This window comes from Pristiophorus japonicus, chromosome 2 (genome assembly GCF_044704955.1).
Source record: "Pristiophorus japonicus isolate sPriJap1 chromosome 2, sPriJap1.hap1, whole genome shotgun sequence".
NCBI lineage: Eukaryota > Metazoa > Chordata > Chondrichthyes > Pristiophoridae > Pristiophorus > Pristiophorus japonicus.
The window spans coordinates 305,144,905-305,169,738 of record NC_091978.1 but is presented as its reverse complement, the minus strand read 5'-3'; the positions used below and the strand labels follow the sequence as shown (position 1 = coordinate 305,169,738).

Below are 24,834 nucleotides of genomic sequence, written 5' to 3'. Positions count from 1 at the left end.
TGATGATGTTTTACAACATTAAAGGCATTATATAAATACAAGTTGTTGTTGTGAATGAATAACTCAATTCTGTTTTTAGTACATGGTATTCTTGGATTGTTATCAGCATTTTTCAGTACTGGGTGGTAGTCCTAGACTTTGATAACACTGAGGGGATGGTACTTGGGGATTTTGCCTTCCGGAATCCGGACCGATCCGTGGTGGGGTCGTCAGGAAACCGGAAAAAGTTCTGAAATCCAGACTTCCCCCGCCTTGGAGGCCCGACCTCGCCCCGGTCCTGCATCGCTCTGGCCCTCGGCGGCCCGACCTTGCCCCGGCCCTCAGCGCCCGACCTCCAGCCCGACTTCGCCCCGGCCTCGCCCCGGCCTGACTTTGTCCCAGCTCCAACTCCCCCCACCCCCCTCCCGGCTCCTCCCTCCCCATCCCCCTTACCTCGGCTGCTCGACCCCACCTGCCTCGGCCCATGCAAAGACGTTCCAAAATCTGGAAATACCCGTAATTCGGAACGGCCTCAGTCCTGAGGTTTCCGGATTTCGGACGGCTCAACCTGTATTGGGATCTGGGAGCATTGGATTCTTCTATGGTTTGTCACAACTGCCGAGATGGAACCCGTGATTTAGAAGAATTGGGAGGGGGGTGCGATTGCAGAATGTGGGGTTTTCCCTGCTGGTGCATTTCTGAGGTCTGTCAGTTGTGGGAGGAGGGAGAAGGAAATTAATGGGACGATTTGGGTCCGGCAGCACTGGTTTGTAATGCATCTTTGCAAAGATTGAGTTAATGTATTGTTTTGAAATTGATTCCTTTAAAAATACTATTTTACTAAATATACATCATAGTTGTATAAATAAATAAGTCTTTTCACTTATGTCCAATTCATTTTTGTTAACGTCCTGCTTATATTGACAAACATGTGAAGTCACAGTCCCTTCTCTGAACATTAATAGCAAATACCATGTATATCAATATTGGCATAAACTCTGTCACACCTAATTCGACAAAAGAATCTAAGTCGCTAAAGGGCTTCTTTTATTAACACTTATCATCACAGGCTCACATCTTCACATGTGGCATGTGAGTCAGTTTGGCACACGCACATACACAGGCCCATGCACACAGCCTCCCTTTTTAAAAAAAAGAGTCAATCTAAACTTTACCTGAAGAAAGCTTTTGAAATGTGTCTTCAAGCCATTCGTCAAATAATGCTGAAAAACAACCAAGCAAATACTGTAGAGACTCCACTTCGACTAACTGAATGCTACTGATGCATATTCAGAAATCAGACTACAGAATCTGCTTTTAGCTGAACAGAGTCACAGCTCAGGGCAAACATTTCAAGTTCAAGCATAACCTTTTAGGAGATGCTGAGGCTTTCAATTATTCAGAGACAAAAGAGACAACCTTTTACCTCCACCCTTTCCACCATCCTCGGCCCCAAACACTACTTCCAGGTGAAACAGCAATTTACTTGTACTCACTACTGATGCAGTCTGCTCTACATTGGAGAAACCAAACACAGATTGGGTGACCGCTTTGCAGAACACCTCTGTTCAATCCGTAAGCATGATCCCGAGCTTCTGGTTGCCTGCCATTTTAATTCTCTGGACCACTCCCACTCTGACCTCGCTTTCCTTGGCCTCCTACACTTTTGCAATGAAGCTCAATGTAAGCTCAAGGAACAGCACTTCATCTCACTTTACTGCCTCAACATTGAGTTCAACAATTTCAGATCATAACCTCTGCCCCATTTCTTCAGACGGCAGCTTTTGCTTTTGTTTCTTTACTTATCCCATTATCATCTCCTTTTTCCTTTCAACATAAACCCTTTTGACATTTAGCCTGGCACCTCTTCAAAGCATTTACGTCTTTCTAAAAGTGTGTGCCCAGAATTAGACACAATACTACAGCTGGGGCCGAACGAATATTTTATATAAGTTTAACTTAACTTTCTGGCTTTTGTACTCTTTGGCTATTTATAAAGCACAGGATCCCATATGCTTTAATAATTGCTTTGTTAACCTGTCCTGCCACAAACACCCTCAGGTCTCTGTTCTTGTACCCACTTTAAAATTGGACCATTTAGCATGCATCATCCTCCACATTCTTCCTGAGATTGGATCCATTTCAACCTTCTGTAGGAGAAAGGCTAAAAAAACAACAAAGAGCTTTTGAGATAGCACATTTCACAACATTAAGATGTTCACAAGTGCTTTACAGCCAATGAAGTAGTTTTGAGGTGAAGTCACCATTGTAATGTAGGAAATGTGCATTGAAAAGTTTGACAAACAGCAATGAAATACAAGACCAGGTAATCTGTTTCTGTAAAGTTTGGCCAGGATGCCAAAAAACTCCCTGGCTCTTCTTGAAATAGTGCCATGGGATATTTTAATGCAGCACTCCCTCAGTACTGCATTCAAGGGTGGAAGCACTCTCACCTCTGAGTCAGAGGTTGTGGATTCAAGTCCCACTCTAGAGACTTGAGCCCATAATCTATCATAGAATCCTTCTACCAGATACTTTAAATCTATGCCCCCTGGTTATTGACCCCCTCTGCTATAAGAAATAGGTCCTTCCTATCCACTATCTAGGCCCCTCATAATTTTATACACCTCAATTAAATCTCCCCTCAGCCTCCTCTGTTCCAAGGAAAATAACCCCAGCCTATCTAATCTTTCCTCATAGCTGAAGTTTTCCAGTCCTGGCAACATCCTCGTCAATCTCCTATGGTGCATAGTGCAATCACATCCTTCCTATAATACGGTGACCAGAACTGCACGCACTACTCAAGCTGTGGCCCAGAGTTGTATACAGTTCTAGCATAACTTCCCTGCTCTTGTATTCTATGCCTCAGCTAATAAAGGAAAGCATTCCATATGCCTTTTTAACTATCTTATCGAGCTGTCCTGCTACCTTTAAGGATCTGTGGACATATACTCCAAGGTCCCTGTTTCTCCACACCACTCAGTATCTTCCCATCTATTGTGTGTTCCCTTGCATTGTTGCCCTTCCCCAAATGCATTACCTCACACATTTCCGGATTGAATTCCATTTGCCACTTTTCTGCCCAACTGGCCAGTTCATCGCTATCTTCCTGCAGTCCAGTTTTCCTCCTCACTGTCAACCACATGGCCTATTTTTGTATCATCTGCAAATGTCTTTATCATGCCCCCTACATTCAACTCTAAATCATTAATATATACTACAAAAAGTAAGGGAGTACTGAGCCCTGTGGAACGCCACTGGCAACAGCCTTCCAATTCAAAAACTCCCCTTAACCATTACCCTTTGCTTCCTGCTACTGAGCCAATTTTGGATCCACTTTTCCACTTGCCTTGGATCCCATGGGCTTTTACATTTTTGATCAGCCAATCATGTGGGACCTTGTCAAAAGCCTTGCTAAAATCCATGTAAACTACATCAAATGCACTGCCCTTATCGACCATCTTGTTACTTCCTCAAAGAACTCAATCAAGTTAGTCAGACACGACCTTCCCTGAACAAATCCATGCTGACTGCCCTTGATTAATCTGTGTCTTTCTAAATGAAGGTTTGTTTATACCTCAGAATTGATTCCAGTAATTTGCCCACCACCGAGGTTAAACTAACTGGCCTGTAATTGCTCGGTTTATCCCTTCCTCCCTTTTTGAACAATACTCCTTCCAGGTGAAACAGCGATTTATTTGTACTTCTTTCAATTTAGTATACTGTATTCGCTGCTTACGATGCGGTCTCGTCTACATTGGGGAGACCAAGCGTAGATTGCGTGACCGCTTTGCGGAGCACCTCCGTTCAGTCCGCAAGTGTGACCTTGACCTTTAATTCTCCACTCCACTTCCACTCTGACCTCGGTCTCCTACACTGTTCCAACGAAGCTCAACGCAAGCTCGAGGAACAGCACCTCATCTTTCATTTAGGCACTTTACAGCCTTCTGGACTCAACATCAAGTTCAACAATTTCAGAGTGTAACCGCTGCCAACCTTTGGCTCCCCCCCACCCCCACCTTCCCCCTTCTGAGTCCAAATCGTTTATGGAAATGGTAAACAACAATAGTCTCAGCACCCATCCCTGTGGGACATAAGAAATAGGAGCATGAGTAGGCCATATGGCCCCTAATCCTGCTCCATCATTCAATAAGATCATGGCTCATCTGATCATGGGCTCAGTTCCACTTCCCTGCCCGCTGCCCATAACCCTTTACTCCATTATCGCTCAAAAATCTGTCTATCTCCACCTTAAATATAGACCCAGCCTCCATAGCTCTCTGGGGCAAAGAATTCCACAGATTTACAACCCAATGAGAGAAGAAATGCCTCATCTCAGTTTTAAATGGGCGGCCCCTTATTCTAAAACTATGCTCCCTAGCTCTAGATTCCCCCATGAGTGGAAACATACTCTCTGCATCTACCTTGTCGAGTTCCCTCTTTATCTTATATATCTCAATAAGATCACCTCACATTCTTCTGAACCCCAATGAGTACAGGCCCAACTTTTCTTCATGTCAACCCCTTCATCTCAGGAATCAACCGAGTGAACCTTCTCTGAACTGCCTGCAATGCAAGTATATCCCTCCTTAAATAAGGTGATCAAAACTGTACTCAGTACTCTAGGTGTGGCCTCACCATTACCCTGTACAGTTGTCGCAGGACTTCTCTGCTTTTATACTCCATCCCCCTTGCAATAAAGGCCAACATTCCATTTGCCTTCCTGATTACTTGCTGTACCTGCATATTAACCTTTTGTGTTTCATGTACCCAGGTCCCTCTGTACTGCAGCATTTTGTAATTTTTCTCCATTTAAATAATAATTTGCTTTTTTATTTTTTCTGCCGAAGTGGATAACCTCACACATTCCCACATTATACTCCATCTGCCAAATTTTGGCCCACTCACTTAGCCTGTCTATATCCCTTCGCAGATTTTTTGTGTCCTCCTCACAACTTGCTTTTCCACCCATCTTTGTATCATCAGCAAACTTGGCTACATTACACTCGGTCCTTTCATCCAAATCATTAATATAGATTGAAAATAGTTGAAGCCCCAGTACCAATCTCTGTGGCACCCCACTAGGTACTGTTTGCCAGCCAGAAAATGACCCATTTATCCTGACTCTCTGCTTTCTATTAGTTAGCCAATCTTCTATCCATGTTAATATATTACCCTCAACCCCATGAACTTTCATCTTGTGCAGTAACCTTTTATGTGACACCTTATCGAATGTCTTCTAAAAATCCAAATACACATGCACTGATTCTCCCTATCTACCCTGCTCGTTACATCCTCAAAAAACTCCAGCAAATTTGTGAAACATTATTTCCATTTCACAAAAACATGCCGATTCTGCTTGACTAAATTATGCTTTTCCAAATGTCCTGCTGCTGCTTCCTTAATAATGGACTCCAGCATTTTTCCAATGACAGATGTTAGGCTAACTGTTCTATAGTTTCCTACTTTCTCTCTGCTTCCTTTTTTTTTTAAATAGGGGCGTTACATTTGCGGTTTTCCCATCCACTGGGACCTCCCCAGAATCCAGGGAATTTTGCTTGATTACAAACAATGCATCCACTATCTCTGCAGCCACTTCTTTTAAGACCCTAGGATGCAAGCTATCAGGTCCAGGGGACTTGTCCACCTTTAGTCCCATTATTTTACCACCTTCTTTTGTGACAGTGATTGTTTTTATTTCCTCCCTCCCTATAGCCCCTTGATTATCCATTATTGGGATGGTTTTAGTGTCTTCTATCGTGAAAACCGATACAAAATATTTGTTCAAAGTCTCTGCCATTTCTCTGTTCCCCATTATTAATTCCCCAGTCTCATCCTCTAAGGGACCAACATTTACTTTAGCCACTCTCTTCCTTTTTATATACCTGTAGAAACTCTTACGATCTGTTTTTATATTTTTTGCTAGTTTACTTTCATAATCTATCTTCCCCCTCTATTTTTTTTTTTTAGTCGTTCTTTGCTGGTTTATAAAAGTTTCCCAATCCTCTGGTCTCCCACTAATCTTGGCCACTTTGTATGCCATAGTTTTCAATTTGATACCATCCTTTATTTCCTTAGTTAGCCATGGTTGGTTATGCCTTCTCTTAAAGGCTTTCCTTCTCATTGGAGTATATTTTTGTTGAGTTATGAAATATCTCCTTAAATGTCCGCCACTGCTCATGAACTGTCTTACACTTTAATCAATTTTCCCAGTCCACTTTTGCGAAGTCTGCCTTCATAACTTTGTACTCTCCTTTATTTAAGCTTGGGACACTGGTTTGAGATCCAACTTTCTCACCCTCCAACTGAATTTGAAATTCAACCATGCTCTTTCCAAGAGGATCCTTTACTAGGAGATCATTTATTAATCCTGTCTCATTACACAGTACCAAATCTAAGATAGCCTGCTCCCTGGTTGGTTCCACAACGTACTGTTCAAGGAAACCATCCCGGATACACTCTATGACCTCTTCCTCAAGGCTACCTTGGCCAATTTGATTTGTCTAATCAATATAAAGATTAAAATCGCCCATGATTATTGCCGTTCCTTTTATACAAGCCTCCATTATTTCTTGATTTATATTCCGTCCAACAGTGTAGCTACAGGGGGCCTATAGACTACGCTCACCAGTGACTTCTTCCCCTTATTCCTCATCTCCACCCAAACTGATTTTACATCTTAATCTTCTGAGCCAATATCATTTCTCACTACTGCCCTGATCTCACCCTTTATTAACAGAGCTACCCCACCTCCTTTTCCTTTCTGTCTATCCTTCTGAATGCCACTTCCAACCTTCCACCTGTCTGAGTAAATGCCTTTAACCCCTACTCACTATTTTTTTTTGTTTTGTAGCCAGCTTGCAATCCATAAAGGCTGGATGAGGTAGATCTACACAAGCAGGCTGAGCCACTGGCAGTCATTATATTGTTATTGAACAGATTTCTACCTCAAAATAGACAGACCAAACATCATCTTTTTAAGTGGTTTTCTATTCTCGCAGCAGTACGGTTACTAAAGTGAGGCCTGCTGTCAGTGGCACCACTGCAATATGAAGGGAGTCTTAGGTAGTGTTTCAATTAACCATGGAACAATCCATACAACCATCAACTGCTGCAAAGAAGATCACATATATCTGTTCATTTTCAATTGTGTAAGTCGGAATTCAACTGGATACCAAGACTGTTATTCACCCCATAAAATTCTTTCAAGTCACAAAAAAAACATTAGGTGTATGTCACAAATGCAAAAATAAGATACCCGTAGATGGTACTCGTCTCATTCTGGGTTTTCTTGGTTGAGGGATAGGTATTTTTTCCTCTCCGCTACTATCCTCATCTTCCCATCTGTCGCTCCTTATGGATTTCGGGAAATATGGTGGGCTCCATTGGCCATTCTTATGACTGTCTTCTACTGGTTTCTCTGTGGTGTTCAGACTACCATCAAATGCAGCATCATCCTTCCTTCTATTCTTCACAAAGGAAACTCTTTTTGGCTTCTCATCATCATCGGAGAATGTAAAATTATTCACTGTGCGTTTCTTCTTCCCTGCTTTCCCAGTCCTTGCAGTTTTCTTCGTGCTACTGAAATCCTTTTTCAGCTCTGAAAAACAACAATATATCCGTTGTAGATTAGATTTTAGACATTAGGGCCGAGAAATTCCGCCTTTCCAAAAGCCACATTCCGCTAACGGGACGATAAGTAGTTTGCGCCTAGGGGCAGGTGACGCGAGCGACCCGCCCACAATTGCCCCCGGGATGGGGACGGCGAAAACTGTTTATCGCCATGCCCCGTACCTTTCACCCTGGGCAGCAGCGCACATGGTAATGACATACCGCCGTGCACGCCGACCCCTCATCACCCCACGCCAACCTTTTGCTTCCCACAGGGGAAATTGCCCCACAGGAGCGAGGTCGGCGCTGTCAATGCCCCCAACAGATTCGTGGGTTGCGAAGCTGCCGGTGGCTAGGGCGCAGTGGCTTCCCTTAAAGGGGAGGGCCTAGCGCTGCGGCCATGATATTGTTTTCATTGTCGGCTGACTTTGGAGTTGACCTGATAATGGCGGCTGCTGGTTCAGCTGGGCCACCAACAGGCAGCTCGGCCCTAGAATACACAGCATCCCTCCTCTTTAAGAGTAGGGGAGGGATGTTGCGACATGTCAGTGTGAGGCGGCATGTTAGCGACGCGCTGATATCATCAGCAGCCCGCTTCCATCCCGCTCCCACCCAGATCACTGGGAGGATATTTTTTTCCTTCAAAGAGCCGAATTTCAGGGCTCTTGCATCCACCTCCCACTGAGTGAAAAAAATTCATTTAATTCTCGGCCTAGAAATTCTACCTCGCCCCAAACTAGAATTTCTTATAACTTTTGAATATTCACTCTCCTTTATGAACATTAAAATGCTTCTTGCCCCTATGATTCCATTTTACCAAATTGTGGATAACCTAATGATGTGACCACAATCCTCAAGATTTGAGGTTTTGCAGGAAAACATTACATTAAAATGATAACTCTGAGGCACGCTGCTGGCCTAGAGGGTGGGGTCAAGAATTGGTGCTACGGTGTATAGTCTAGTCCTATCTCCTACCAATGCTCGCATCGACCCGACCGGTGATAAAATTGCTGACAGTGAAGCCTCACTACAGCACACCTTTAATTATTATGCATGGTCATCATAAACTGCCACTTACTGCTTTCAGTAAATCAATAAGGAATGATGAGGGGCACCACTGCTTGGTGATTGGTGGGAAGTTATTTTGAAATGAAAAAGTAATTTTTTTTTTAGATTAAGCATATGTGGTGCAGAAAAGCGTAGTGCTTTTTGCTTAAAATACTTGTCCATTATATAGTAGGAAATGCAAATAAAAATGTTGACTTTTTTTTTTAAATGTCAGTTTTTTTATCTGCAAGTTTGTCTGATTCTGGGTGGAATACAAGTGGAATTTGTCGACACTTGCAGGATTTGTCTACATTTTCCATGAATCACTAGATAAATTTTGTGTTTTCATTCTTATAATTTCACTTCCAGATCAGTTGCTTGCATCTGTAGATTATTGATACCTTTAATACACCTGTTGCACTATGCTCTACTTATCCAGGTCAATTGAGATTGGGATCCAAACTAGACTTCACTCCTTCATTGGCACATTTGTTCTGCTTTTCCATGTATCAGTGGTACATGTAATCACTGCCAAACAGTGGTGAAACGGTAGAAATGTGCTCGGATGCTGCTGCCATTTTTCAGGACACTGGCACTTGCATGTCTTCCGACCTCAGATACATTCATATTTGGCATTAACATAAGAACATAAGAAATAGGAGCCATACGGCCCCTCGAACCTGCTCTGCCATTTAATACGATCATGGCTGATTTGATCATGGACTCAGGTCCACTTCCTTGCCCGCTCCCAATAACCCCTTAATCCCTTATCGGTTAAGAAATGGTCTATCTCTGTCGTAAATTTATTCAATATCCCCGCTTCCACAGCTCTCTGATGCCGCGAATTCCACAGATTTGCAACCCACTGAGAGAAGAAATTCCTCCTCATCTCAGTTTTAAATGGGCGGTTCCTTATTCTAAGATTATTCCCTCTAGTTCTCGTCTTCACTATCAGTGGAAACATCCTCTCTTGTCAAGGCCCCTCATAATCTTATACGTCTCATTCTTCTGAATTCCAATGAGTAGAGGCCCAACCTACTGACTTTTAGATTGGTTGAATTGGCAGCCAACCAATAAGTAGCTGTTTGGTGTTTAAGTAAATTTTAGTAACTAAATTAATTTAAGGGTTAAGTCATGGCAGGAGAGCTCGGACCCATGTCATGCTCCTCCTGTGCTATGTGGGAAGTCAGGGACGCTTCCAGTGTCCCTGACTACTATGTGTGCAGGAAGTGTGTCCAGCTGCAGCTTCTGACAGACCACATGACGGCATTGGAGCTGCGGATGGACTCACTCTGGAGCATGTGGGGAACATTAAGGTGGATTGCAAAAGTTTCTATAGGTATGTAAAGAGAAAAAGGTTAGTAAAGACAAACGTAGGTCCCCTGCAGTCAGAATCAGGGGAAGTCATAACGGGGAACAAAGAAATGGCAGACCAATTGAACAAGTACTTTGGTTCGGTATTCACTAAGGAGGATACCACCAACCTTCCGGATATAAAAGGGGTCAGAGGGTCTAGTAAGGAGGGGGAACTGAAGGAAATCTTTATTAGTCGGGAAATTGTGTTGGGGAAATTGATGGGATTGAAGGCCGATAAATCCCCAGGGCCTGATGGACTGCATCCCAGAGTACTTAAGGAGGTGGCCTTGGAAATAGCGGATGCATTGACAGTCATTTTCCATCATTCCATTGACTCTGGATCAGTTCCTATGGAGTGGAGGGTAGCCAATATAACCCCACTTTTTAAAAAAGGAGGGAGAGAGAAAACAGGGAATTATAGACCGGTCAGCCTGACCTCAGTAGTGGGTAAAATGATGGAATCAATTATTAAGGATGTCATAGCAGTGCATCTGGAAAATGGTGACATGATAGGTCCAAGTCAGCATGGATTTGTGAAAGGGAAATCATGCTTGACAAATCTTCTGGAATTTTTTGGGGATGTTTCCAGTAAAGTGGACAAAGGAGAACCAGTTGATATGGTATATTTGGACTTTCAGAAGGCTTTCGACAAGGTCCCACACAAGAGATTAATGTGCAAAGTTAAAGCACATGGGATTGGGGGTAGTGTGCTGACGTGGATTGAGAACTGGTTGTCAGACAGGAAGCAAAGAATAGGAGTAAACGGGTACTTTTCAGAATGGCAGGCAGTGACTAGTGGGGTGCCGCAAGGTTCTGTGCTGGGGCCCCAGCTGTTTACATTGTACATTAATGATTTAGACGAGGGGATTAAATGCAGTATCTCCAAATTTGCGGATGACACTAAGTTGGGTGGCAGTGTGAGCTGCGAGGAGGATGCTATTAGGCTGCAGAGTGACTTGGATAGGTTAGGTGAGTGGGCAAATGCATGGCAGATGAAGTATAATGTGGATAAATGTGAGGTTATCCACTTTGGTGGTAAAAACAGAGTAACAGACTATTATCTGAATGGTGACAGATTAGGAAAAGGGAAGGTGCAACGAGACCTGGGTGTCATGGTACATCAGTCATTGAAGGTTAGCATGCAGGTACAGCAGGCGGTTAAGAAAGCAAATGGCATGTTGGCCTTCATAGCGAGGGGATTTGAATACAGGGGCAGGGAGGTGTTGCTACAGTTGTACAGGGCCTTGGTGAGGCCACACCTGGAGTATTGTGTACAGTTTTGGTCTCCTAACTTGAGGAAGGACATTCTTGCTATTGAGGGAGTGCAGCGAAGATTCACCAGACTGATTCCCGGGATGGCGGGACTGACCTATCAAGAAAGACTGGATCAACTGGGCTTGTATTCACTGGAGTTCAGAAGAATGAGAGGGGACCTCATAGAAACGTTTAAAATTCTGACGGGTTTAGACAGGTTAGATGCAGGAAGAATGTTCCCAAATTTGGGGAAGTCCAGAACCAGGGGTCACAGTCTGAGGATAAGGGGTGAGCCATTTAGGACCGAGATGAGGAGAAACTTCTTCACCCAGAGAGTGGTGAACCTGTGGAATTCTCTACCACAGAAAGTAGTTGAGGCCAATTCACTAAATATATTCAAAAGGGAGTTAGATGCAGTCCTTACTACTCAGGGGATCAAGGGTTATGGCGAGAAAGCAGGAAGGGGGTACTGAAGTTTCATGTTCAGCCATGAACTCATTGAATGGCGGTGCAGGCTAGAAGGGCTGAATGGCCTGCTCCTGCACCTATTTTCTATGTTTCTATGTTTCTATGTGCGATGCTGAGAATGTTGTGGATAGCACATTTAGTGAGTTGGTCACACCGCAGGTAAGGGTGAGGACAGATAGTGAATGAATCACCAAGAGACAAGGCAAGAGCAGGAAGGTAGTGCAGGAGTCCCCTGCATCATCTCCCTCCAAAACAGATATACCGTTTTGGATACTGTTGGGGGAGATGACTTACAAGGGGAAGGCACCAGCAGCCAGGTTCATGGCACCGTGGGTGGCTCTGCTGCACAGAAGGGTGGGAAAAAGAGTGGGAGAGCTATAGTGATAGTGGACTCTATTGTGAGGGAAATAGATAGGAGTTTCTGCGGCCACAACCGAGACTCCAGGATGGTATGTTGCCTCCCTGGTGCAAGGGTCAAGGATGTCTCGGAGCGGCTGCAGAGCATTCTGGAGAGGGAGGGAGAACAGCCAGTTGTTGTGGTACATGTAGGTACCAACGATATAGGTAAGAAGCGGGAAGAGGTCCTACAAGCTGAATTTAGGGAGCTAGGAGTTAAATTAAAAAGTACAACCTCAAAGGTAGTAATCTCTGGATTGCTACCAGTGCCACGTGCTAATCAGAGTAGAGGGAGCAGGATAGTTAGAATAAAAACGTGGCTTGAGCATGGTGCAAGAGGGAGGGATTCAAATTCCTGGGACATTGGAACCAGTTCTGGGGAAAGTGGGACCTGTACAAAAGGGACGGTCTGCACTTGGGCAGGACTGGAAATGATGTCCTAGGAGTAACATTTGCTAATGCAGTTCGGGAGTGTTAAACTAATATGGCAGGGGGATGGGAACCTATGCAGCGAGATAGGGCGAAGTAATAGAGTCAGAAGCAGATGGTAGAAAGGTAAAAAGCAATAGTGGAAGGCCGAGTAAACAAAGGCAAAAAACAAAAAGGCCCACACTACATCATAATTCTAAAAGGACAAAGGGTGTTAAAAAAACAAGCCTGAAGGCTTTGTGTCTTAATGCAAGGAGTATCCGTAATATGAATTAACTGTGCAAATAGATGTTAATAGATATGATGTGATTGGGATTACAGAGACGTGGCTCCAGGATGATCAGGGCTGGGAACTCAACATCCATGGGTATTCAACATTCAAGAGGGATAGAATAAAAGGAAAAGGAAGTGGGGTAGCATTGCTGGTAAAAGAGGAGATTAATGCAATAGTTAGGAAGGACATTAGCTTGGATGATGTGGAATCTATATGGGTAGAGCTGCAGAACACCAAAGGGCAAAAAACGTTAGTGGGAGTTGTGTACAGACCTTCAAACAGTAGTAGTGATGTTGGGGAGGGCATCAAATAGGAAATTAGGGGTGCATGCAATAAAGGTGCAGCAGTTATCATGGGTGACTTTAATATGCATATAGATTGGGTTAACCAAACTGGAAGCAATACGGTGGAGGAGGATTTCCTGGAATGCATAAGGGATGGTTTTTTAGACCAATATGTCGAGGAACCAACTAGGGGGGAGGCCATCTTAGACTAGGTGTTGTGTAATGAGAGAGGATTAATTAGCAATCTCGTTAGGTAAGAGTGACCATAATATGGTGGAATTCGACATTAGGATGGAGAATGAAACAGTTAATTCAGAGACCATGGTCCAGAACTTAAAGAAGTGTAACTTTGAAAGTATGAGGCGTGAATTGGCTAGGATAGATTGGCGAATGATACTTAAGGAGTTGACTGTGGATGGGCAATGGCAGACATTTAGAGACCGCATGGATGAACTACAGCAATTGTACGTCCCTGTCTGGCGTAAAAATAAAAAAAGGAAGGTGGCTCAACCGTGGCTATCAAGGGAAATCAGGGATAGTATTAAAGCCAAGGAAGTGGCATACAAATTGGCCAGAAATAACAGTGAACCCAGGGATTGGGAGAAATTTAGAACTCAGCAGAGGAGGACAAAGGGTTTGATTAGGGCAGGGAAAATAAGAGTACGAAAGGAAGCTTGCAGGGAACATTAAGACGGACTGCAAAAGTTTCTATAGATATGTAAAGAGAAAAAGGTTAGTAAAGACAAACGTAGGTCCCCTGCAGTCAGAATCAAGGGAAGTCATAACGGGGAACAAAAAAATGGCAGACCAATTGAACAAGTACTTTGGTTCGGTATTCACTAAGGAGGACACAAACAACCTTCCGGATATAAAAGGGGTCAGAGGGTCTAGTAAGAAGGAGGAACTGAGGGAAATCCTTATTAGTCAGGAAATTGTGTTGAGGAAATTGATGGGATTGAAGTCCGATAAATCTCCAGAACCTGATGGACTGCATCCTAGAGTACTTAAGGAGGTGGCCGTGGAAATAGCGGATGCACTGACAGTCATTTTCCAACATTCCAGAGAGTCTGGATCAGTTCCTATCGAGTGGAGGGTAGCCAATGTAATCCCACTTTTTAAAAAAGGAGGGAGAGAGAAAACAGGGAATTATTGACCGGTCAGCCTGACATCAGTAGTGGGTAAAATGATGGAATCAATTATTAAGGATTTCATATCAGCGCATTTGGAAAGGGGTGACATGATAGGTCCAAGTCAGCATGGATTTGTGAAAGGGAAATCATGCTTGACAAATCTTCTGGAATTTTTTGAGGATGTTTCCAGTCGAGTAGACAAGGGAGAACCAGTTGATGTGGTGTATTTGGACTTTCAGAAGGCTTTCGACAAGGTCACACACAAGAGATTAATGGTGCAAAGTGAAAGCACATGGGATTGGGGGTAGTGTGCTGACGTGGATTGAGAACTGGTTGTCAGACAGGAAGCAAAGAGTAGGAGTAAATGGGTACTTTTCAGAATGGCAGGCAGTGACTAGTGGGGTACCGCAAGGTTCTGTGCTGGGGCCCCAGCTGTTTACATTGTACATTAATGATTTAGACGAGAGGATTAAATGTAGTATCTCCAAATTTGCAGATGACACTAAGTTGGGTGGCAGTGTGAGCTGCAAGGAGGATGCTATGAGGCTGCAGAGTGACTTGGATAGGTTAGGCGAGTGGGCGAATGCATGGCAGATGAAGTATAATGTGGATAAATGTGAGGTTATCCACTTTGGTGGTAAAATCAGAGAGACAGACTATTATTTGAATGGTGACAGATTAGGAAAAGGGAAGGTGCAACGAGACCTGGGTGTCATGGTACATCAGTCATTGAAGGTTGGCATGCAGGTACAGCAGGCGGTTAAGAAAGCAAATGGCATGTTGGCCTTCATAGTGAGGGGATTTGAGTACAGGGGCAGGGAGGTGTTACTACAGTTGTATAGGGTCTTGGTGAGAGTACACCTGGAGTATTGTGTACAGTTTTGGTCTCCCAACTTGAGGAAGGACATTCTTGCTATTGAGGGAGTGCAGCAAAGGTTCACCAGACTGATTCCCGGGATGGCGGGACTGACATATCAAGAAAGACTGGATCAACTGGGCTTGTATTCACTGGAGTTCAGAAGAATGAAAGGGGATCTCATAGAAACGTTTAAAATTCTGATGGGTTTCAATAGGTTAGATGAAAGAAGAATGTTCCCAATGTTGGGGAAGTCCAGAGCCAGGGGTCACAGTCTAAGGATAAGGGGTAAGCCATTTAGGACTGAGATGAGGAGAAACTTCTTCACTCAGAGAGTGGTGAACCTGTAGAATTCTCTACCATAGAAAGTTGTTGAGGCCAATTCACTAAATATATTCAAAAAGGAGTTAGATGTAGTCCTTACTACTCAGGGGATCAAGGGGTATGGCGAGAAAGCAGGAATGGGGTACTGAAGTTGCATGTTCAGCCATGAACTCATTGAGTGGCGGTGCAGGCTCGAAGGGCCTGCACCTATTTTCTATGTTTCTATGAACCTTTCCTCATAAGTCAACCCCCTCATCCCCAGAATCAACCTAGTGAACCTTCTCTGAACTGCCTCCAAAACCTTTCGTAAATATCCTTTCGTAAATATAGAAACCAAAACTGTCCTATTCTAGGTATGGCCTCACCAATACCCTGCATAACTGTAGCAAGACTTCCTTGCTTTTATAACACATTGGAAGCACATTGAAGGATTGGATGCGAGGAGATAAGGGATACCCACTTTGAACTTGGTTAATGACACCCGTCACAAACTCGAACAATGAAGCCGGAGTTTGTGGCGTGGACCAAAGACAATGGCCACGGGTATGTGGCCAGAAGCTCATTTCAGGGTCAACTTAGATAAGTGCAGTGTTATGCATGTGGGCAGGGAAAATTCTCACCATTCATACACCCTTCAGGAAAAGGCATTAAAGATAATGCAGATAGAAAGAGATTTGGGCATTCTAGTGCCTCATCCTTAAAGGTATATGAGCAATGCCATGCAGAGATAGCTAGAGCAAATAGGGCGTTCGGGTGTATCAATAGTCATCATCATCATAGGCAGTCCCTCAGAATCGAGGAAGACTTGCTTCCACTCTTAGAATGAGTCCTTAGGTGGCTGAACAGTTCAATAAGATAACCACAGTCCCTGCCACAGGTGGGACAGATAGTCGTTGAGGGTAAGGGAGTGTGGGACAGGTTTGCCGAACGTTCTTTCCGCTGCCTGCACTTGTTTTCTGCATGCACTCGGCGATGAGACTCGAGGCTCTCAGCACCCTCCCAGATGCTTTTCCTCCACTTAGGGCGGTCTTTGGCCAGGGACTCCCAGGTGTTGGTAGGGATGTTGCACTTTGTCAGGGAGGCTTTGAGGGTGTCCTTGTAACATTTCCTCTGTCCACCTTTGGCTCGTTTGCCATGAAGGAGTTCAGAGTAGAGCGCTTGCTTTGGGAGTCCCGTGTCTGGCATGCGGACAATGTGGCCTGCCCAGCGGAGCTGATCAAGTGTGGTCAGTGCTTCGATGCTGGGGATGTTGGCCTGGATGAGGACACTAATGTTGGTGCGTCTGTCCTCCCAGGGGATCTTGCGGAGGCATCGTTGGTGATATTTCTCCAGCGACTTGAGGTGTCAGCTGTACATGGTCCATGTCTCTGAGCCATACAGGTGGGCGGGTATTACTACAGCCCTGTAGACCATGAGCTTGGTGGTAGATTTGAGGGCCTGGTCTTCAAACACTCTTCCTCAGGCGGCCAAAGCTGCGCTGCCGCACTGGAGGCTGTGTTGAATTTCCTCATCAATATCTGCTTTTGTTGATAAAAGGCTCCCGAGGTATGGGAAATGGCCCATGTTGTCCTTGGATCTTGATGACTGGGGGGCAATGCTGTGCGGCGAGGACAGGCTGGTGGAGGATCTTTTGTCTTACGGATGTTTAGCGTAAGGCCCATGCTTTTGTACGCCTCAGTAAATACTTCGACTATGTCCTGGAGTTCAGCCTCTGAATGTGTGCAGACGCAGGCATCGTCCGTGTACTGTAGCTCGACGACAGAGGTTGGGGTGGTCTTGAACTTGGCCTGGAGATGGCGAAGGTTGAACAGCTTCCCACTGGTTCTGTAATTTAGTTCCACTCTGGCGGGGAGCTTGTTGACTGTGAGGTGGAGCATGGCAGTGAGAAAGATTGAGAAGAGGATTGGGGCGATGACGCAGCCCTGTTTGACCCCGGTTCGGGCATGGATTGGGTCTGTAATGGATCCATTGGTAAGGATCACGGCCTGCATGTTGTCATGGAGCGGGCGGAGGATGTTGACAAACTTTTGGGGGCATCCGAAACGGAGGAGGACGCTCGATAGACCCTCGCCGTTGACAGTGTCAAAGGCCTTTGTACGGTCGAAGAAGTCCACGTATAAGGGCTGGTGCTGCTCCCTGCATTTTTCCTGCAGTTGTCACGCTGCAAAGATCATGTCCGTTGTGCCCCGTAGGGGGCGAAATCCGTACTGTGACTCCAGGAGGAGCTCCTCGGCCACAGGGAGAAGACGGTCGACGAGGACTCTAGCGATAACTTTCCCAGTGGCTGATAGGGAGACTCCTCTGTAGTTGCCACAGTCGGACTTGTCCCCTTTTTTTTTTAAAGATGGTCACGATCATTGCATCTCTGAGATCTCCCGGCATGCTCTTCTCCCTCCAGATGAGAGATGAGGTCATGTATCCGCGCCAACAGAGCTTCTCCGCCATACTTTAGTGCCTCAATACGGATTCCATCTTCTCCTGTAGCCTTGTTGTCCTTGAGCTGTCTTATGGCTTTTCCTACCTCGTGCGGCATTGGGGTTTCACTGAGGTGGTGGCGGGTTGCATGCTGCGGGATGGAGTCGAGAACACTCGAGTCAAAGGCAGAGTCTCGATTGAGGAGATCTTTGAAGTGCTCCTTCCAGCATGTATCAATAGGACAACTGAGTAAAAGACAAAGCGTACTGTTTTACTTTTCTCACATGGTGGATGATATTGTGCCCTCGAAAGGGTGCAGAAGAGGGCCACTAGACTAATTCCAAGTCTAAAGCATCTTAGTTATCAAGATAGGTGAAGAGAGTTTGGACTCTATACCTTAGAGCAGTGCAAACTATGGGGGTATCTGCTCAGATCCCTGCTCTGACTCGGAGATATGTGGATAGGGCAGTAAAGTGGAGTTGAGGTGGAAGCAGCCATGATCTTTTTGAATGGCAGAGCAGCCTCGGGGGGCCGTATGGCCTATTCCTGTTCCTATTTCTTATGTTCCTATGTTCTCAACGACCTCTGGGTTTTGGAGCCCGCCATAGACTGCTCCACCAAGACCTGTGCAGGGGCTGACTTGGCCATCAGGACACTGAGGGGTTGGTAATGGGCGAGAAGTGAAAGTACTGGGAGTCCCCAATTCCACATGGCCTTTCGCCATCATCCCTCTCATGGGTCAGCTGCACTTCACTGCTACCACTCTGCTGGAGAGCACATTGGTGCAGCACTTTAAGGCCAAGGCTTAACGTATCTGTCATCCTATTTAAGATGGCAGACATGTTGGCATCCAGAGCGTGCACGGCTGTGGTCAATGCGGGCATGGACTCATTTGATTGCAGCATTTGATGTTCTACGGAGCTGGTCACTCTATCCATGGAAGAATACATTATCCTAATGCCCTGCGACATTAACCAACTCATGCTTGAGGCGGACTACTCCATTGTATCTGCAATCGTGGTCAGTGTGCTTGGAAGGCCTGTCAGTGCATTGTACATTCTTTGCTGCTGCTCAATGATTCTCCTTTTCATCCACAACCCCTGGGGTACAGTGTCTGTGTCCAGTTGAGCAGAACTCGGAGAGGGCTGCGCCCTCCGATGCAGACTCTCCACTTCTGGCCCTGGCACCACCATCTGCTCTTCCTCACTTGTGAAGTGTGAATCAGGTGGTGAAAATCCAACTATCTGTCTTCGTGGTCCCACTGAAATGAGAGTATCTGAGCTGGTGTATGGTATGCATGAATCCTGTGACGGTGCACCCTCAGAAGGATTCAGCTCCTCTGAGGACTCATCATCCCGACCTCTGGAGACTGCTGTTGCATGCCTGAAAGCCCTGTCAAAGATAAATATATGAATTGGTACTGGCAAGGTAAGAATTTTGCAACTTATCATTATGAAATTAAGTCAAAATGACTGAGTGCTGTATGACATGTGGGGCACTGATATTTAATTGCGTCATCAGGTAGCTTGATGGCTCCCATTTCCGATGGCCAGGGACACCTAAGCACCACTGATCGCCAGCCTCCCCTACTCTGCAGTTGAGCTGGAAGATCTGTGAAGACCCACCTCCGGTTCCCTCTTTGGTGTTCTGTGGTCTGTGAAGAACAGACCTATGAGTGACCCATGAGTAATTATTCCTACATTACCAGGTGACCATACTCCAAAAGTACTTAATTGGCTGTAAAGCACTTTGAGACGTTCGGTGGTCGTGATAGGCACTATATAAATCCAAATTTTTCTTTCTTTCTTTTTTTTTAATGTGTTCATCCAATGGAGAGAGTGCATTTTGAGAGAGTGACTATCAGGAAGAGGCATGAAATTGCATAAGGATGAGGGTGATAGTCTGTGATGGATGGATAATGAGGATGCGAAGATTGATGGGGATGATTCGGGAATCCCTGCAGCTGGAGGGAGGCGAGAACAACTGGATCTTGTGGGCCAGAAGGAGGAGTGCTTCTCTCCGGCTCCCCAAGTTAACCTGCTTCACGTACCCACGATCGGACACCACCCCCCGCCCACCGTGATCGGACCTCACTACCCATGACCCACCAATCTCCCCCACCCACGATCTCTCCTCGGCCTTTCGAATCCAACCCCCGACCAATCGTTCCCACCGCCACCCCGCAACCCCCGGCCTTTCCGATCTCCTCGCCACTCCCGGCCTATCCGATCTCCCTTTCCCCGCCTCCAATCTCCACACCCACTACCCCCTCCACAACACAGCGATAGTTCTATCTGAGCTGTAATATTTAATAACGTTACATGTCTTAGATCACTGCGTTCCTCTAATGACAGGTTCAGATCGCAGGCTTATATTGTGACCACTTCTGAAATGTGTCTGGTGTTCCAAAGTTTCCAATTCAGAAGCTAAGGATAAATGTTGTTTCCCGTGAGAAGCATAAAACAAGATTTGCAATTCACTTTTAAATGAGTCACAGTACTTTAGGCTTAGAACCTCCTCCCTTGGCCTCCACGATCTCTCCATCCCTCTTCTCCACTCCCGGGATACCAGCTGGTTAACGGAGACTTCCAGAGGGAAGTGGAGCACTGAATCAAGCATGAACAACTTCTCGTAGGGAGCTAAACTCCGAGAGCGGGGCGGTAACAATGCACTGAACAATTTGCAGTGCATTGTTAATGACATCAGAGGCTGCTTGCCTCGCTTAAAAGGGAAAGGCCAATGATGGTACACAACCTACTTGTCAGCTGTTCTGCATTGCAAGGCGACCTGTTCGACTGCAACTACAGCCCCAAACACGGTCACAAAGTGGAGGGCTTGGATAGCTTGCAGCAATTAAACATCCAAAACTTTGAGCAGACACCAGGTGGTGCAAATAATAAGTTGGCATACCTTAAAACCATTCCCTTTAATTAGCGCTCCCCAAGCGGCCAGCCAAGTTGTCAACGTCTCTTCTTCCGGTCGTTGTTCACGCCTGGCAATACAGCAGGGGGGCGGAGGTAATTTTACATCCGGGGCAATAATGGGGAACTGCACATTTTATGATGTCACGATCTGTGAGGTGCTAGAAGCCCAGGGGGTAAGTGTTAATGCCAGTGCTAAACCGGGGCTGAAGATCACGCGGGTCACTGCATTCGCTGCACCCAGTAGCTAACCCCTTCGCACCCCGTTAGCGACCCCCCAGGCGCTAACGGGAGGTGCTAAGCAGCCAAATTTCTCCCCCAAAGACTGCAAAGCTTTAAAACATCTTATTTCCACCTTTTCTTCAGTGTCTGTACACAGAGCCTGAATAAGGTTGTCATGACAGAAAATTGGACACATGATGTCACCATGTCAGCGCCTCAGTTAAATAAACCCACCAATTTAGAGCGGGTACTTTTGCCACCTGCTAGAAATGACAGTGCAAAATTAAGCAGCAGATTAAGTGGTCGGAGATCTGGCATAAAGGATTCCCACTCATTCTTGCCTCTGCCAACCCAGCTATTGCTTGAAAATCAGGCAAGAAGAAAATCCTGGGTTGAAACTCTTCTTTCATCTGCCTGCAAAATGAGTTTGAGCAACTTTAATTGAATTCACAATTCACCATCATCACCCCGCACCCGCCCCCCCCGCACTGGACAATAATCAGGGCTAGCAGATCGCTGTAAATAGGGGCGTACCAGGTAGAATAGTCACAGTACGTTTTTCAATAGCTAAAACCTATTAAAGACTAAGGGGACGAAATTGCCCTTTTTTAAAAAATAGTCCCATTAGCGTCTCCAGGGGTACTAATGGGGCCTAGGGAAGGGGCGCTACCGCCTCCCGGGAGGTTGCAGAGGCGCTGCCACGGCAGCGGACACCAGTGCCCCGAACCGCGGCGCAACTTGCGATGACATCATTGCTGTGCACGGTGACCCCTCATCGGCCTGTGGCGACCTCTTAATGCCCCACGAGGGAAATTTTCCTGCAGGTCATGAGGTGGGTCGCGAAGCTGGCAGACATATGCTCCCACGGCACTAATTAAAGGGGAGGGTGCCCCGAGCACCCATCTTCTTTTGTCAGTTGACTCTTGGGCCGACTCAACGATGGCCTAGCTTGATCGGGGTCGCCATCGTGCAGCCCAGGTGCCGGGCTGCTGACCCGGTCACACGCTGACCTGGTGGCCTCGTGGAGGCCATCAGAGGCCTTGCACCGTGCGCAGCGCCTTTTAATCCTTCAGCGTCCCTGTAGTGCTCCGGTTACCGCCCCCCCAAGGAAGTGGAGCGCAGGAGCCACTCAGTTGTACCAAAAGGCGACGAAAAACAACAGTAACAATAAAACCGGATGGACCAGCCGACATCGACCACGGCATTGGAAAGTCGTCTTCACCAACATCTGGGGGACTTGTGCCAAAATTGGGAGCACTGTCCCACAGACTAGTCAAGCAACAGCCAGACATAGTCATGCTCACAGAATCATACGTTTCAGCAAGTGTCTCACACTCCTCCATCACCATCCCTGGGTATATCCTATCTCAGGGGAAGGACAAACCTACCAGAAGTGGCGCACAGTGGAATGCATTCGGGAGGGAGTGGCCCTGGGAGTCCTCAACATTGACTCCGGACCCCATGAAGTCTCATGGCATCAGGTCAAGCATGGGCAAGGAAACCCCCTGCTGATTACCACCTACTGCCCTCCCTCAGCTGATGAATCAGTTCTCCTCCATTTTGAACACCACTTGGAAGACGCACTGAGGGTAGCAAGGGCACAGAATGTACTTTGGATGGAGGACTTTAATGTCCATCACCAAGTGTGGCTCTGTAGCACCACTACTGACCGAGCTGGCTGAGTCCTGAAGGACCTAGCTGTCAGACTGGGCCTGCGACAGGTAGTGAGAGCACCAAAACGAGGGAAAAACCTAATTCACCTCATCCTCACCAATCTACCTGTTGCATCTGTCCATGACAGCATTGGTAGCAGTGACGTCATTTCGGCCGAGTTTGAGGCTGCTGGGTCTTCTACACATGCGCATAAAGCCACACCACTTTCTTCTAGCGGTGAGTGTGAGAGGAGCGTTTGAGGTGGAGATTGGAGAGGAGAGGGTTTGCATTTGAGGACAGAATTGGAGGTTGGAGAGGAGAGAGTTTGCAGGTTGGAGAGGGGACAGTCTGAGAAATTGAGACCCACAAACGCTTGAGCAGCCATTCGTTTTATCATCGACGATGAATGGCCAGAAATCTGCCATGAAGACTGCCAAAACCTGGCCCAGAGCTCCCTAGTGTAATGAAGAGGAATTGGAGGAGCTAGTAACGGAGGTGGAGCGCAGGTACAAAGACCTCACCCGGGATGGTCGTGACAAGCCTCCACCACCCCAATACCGACGCATTTGGAGAGAGATCACTGAGATCGTGTCCGCCATAGGCAACGTTGAGCAGGATGGGGACCAATGTCGGAAACGTTGGAACGATTTGGTGGTGGCAGCAAGCGAGTAAAAAGGTATTCGTCCCCTCCTGTCCAACGCCAAAAGGGTTGTGCGCCAAATATGTGTGTGTGTGGGACTGTGTATGGGGGGCATCAGCAAAGGGGCTAAAGGCTGCAACATTTCTTTGTCCAGAAGAAAAAAAGCATCCAAGGCAGCAAGCCTGCGTGCGACAGGAGGGGGACCAACAGAAATGGTCGAATTGAGCAGGCTGGACGAGCGAACGTTGGCAAAGGTAGATGACCGCCGCCGTGCAACCACAATGGTTGTTGCAGATCCGGTGCTACAGCATGGTAAGGTTATACTAATCTGCGGTGTGAGCCACGCTCATGTTGCCCATTATTGCTGTGCCCATGTAGAGATGGAACTCCTTGCTGGAAGAATGGGAGATGGCACGGTTCACATCTCAGCTTGGCCAGCACCACCACACCGCCCCCCCCACCCCCCACCCACCTCCCACCCTCCCGCCGCCCACTACAGACTGAAATGTTGTCCTTGACTTGCAGATAATGACTCGGACAGCACGGATCAAGGCACACCATCGACCTCTGACCTTCAGAGAAGCCGTCAGACCCCAACGTCTCCCACCCCGATGTTGCCCCCAGCCCAAGACAGCAGATACTTCCTCCACCCCATCCTCCAAGATCACCCATTTCCACTGCTCCCACCTCCGCCAGCCAGAGCCATGAAGAAGAGGAGAGAGAGGAGGGAGAAGGGCCCGTCTTTTCAGCCCTTGAGCTCGAGAAGCCGGAACAGGATAACAGCAGCCTCCTGCCATGTGAGCCAGCTGTCCGCAGAACCTCGATGTCGGGCTCGGAGTTCCTGGGATTTGGAATGGACTCTATACTGGTAAGCTCAACCAAGCGCAGAGGCCATGGCACGAAGGCAAGGTGCCAGAACCCACCAGGAGCGACCACCTGAGGATGCAGCACCACTCTTTGCAATTCAGGAGATGGTCCTGCTATCACGGACGAGCGTGCAGATAGGTCACGATATGCTCCAGACCATGGCTGGGATCACTGGCAGCATCGCCACCTTCACCCAACAGCATGATGACAAGATGGATCGGCTCATTACTGTGTTGGAGCGCACAACTGAGACCGTTGAGGCGATGAGGGAAGAGATGACTTCTAGATGTGTAGTGCAAGACCCCGACCCCACCCCCTGAAGGCAGACAGATCTGGAGGAGCAGGAGATCCCGGCGCCTTCGGGCCACGCCCCCTGCCTTCTCACCAAGACGCACACGTCTGCAGACATTCCGCAGCCCTCCTGCACAACCTCGTCAACCAGAGGCAGTGAGGGGCAGTGGAGCAGCATGCGTGGTGTAGGCAGGGCGAGGAAGAGGAGCTTGTGCATCGCTTCTGCGGGGGGGCAGAAAGAGAGGTGGTGGGTGTTGGTGGTGTAAATGTTTGTAAATATAATAATGTTATGTAACCTTTGTTATTGTGCACTTGTAAATACACTCACATTGTTGACCCTCTCTTGGTGAGTATCTGATTTTAAACATCGTGGGCCCAAGTTTCCACATGATTTGCGCCTGATTTTTAGGAGCAACT

The 24,834-nt window shown here is 46.6% G+C and overlaps 1 protein-coding gene across 1 annotated transcript in view; it reads right to left on the bottom strand.

The window, feature by feature from the left end:
* Window positions 1–24,834, bottom strand: part of map9 (microtubule-associated protein 9) — a 330,082-nt gene that overhangs the window by 271,273 nt on the left and 33,975 nt on the right. The window contains exons 4-5 of the mRNA XM_070871655.1: window positions 7,238–7,579; window positions 1,155–1,202 (exon numbers count right to left, since the gene is read on the bottom strand). Coding sequence (XP_070727756.1) covers window positions 1,155–1,202; window positions 7,238–7,579 — 390 coding nt within the window. The remainder of the gene's footprint in view (window positions 1–1,154; window positions 1,203–7,237; window positions 7,580–24,834) is intronic.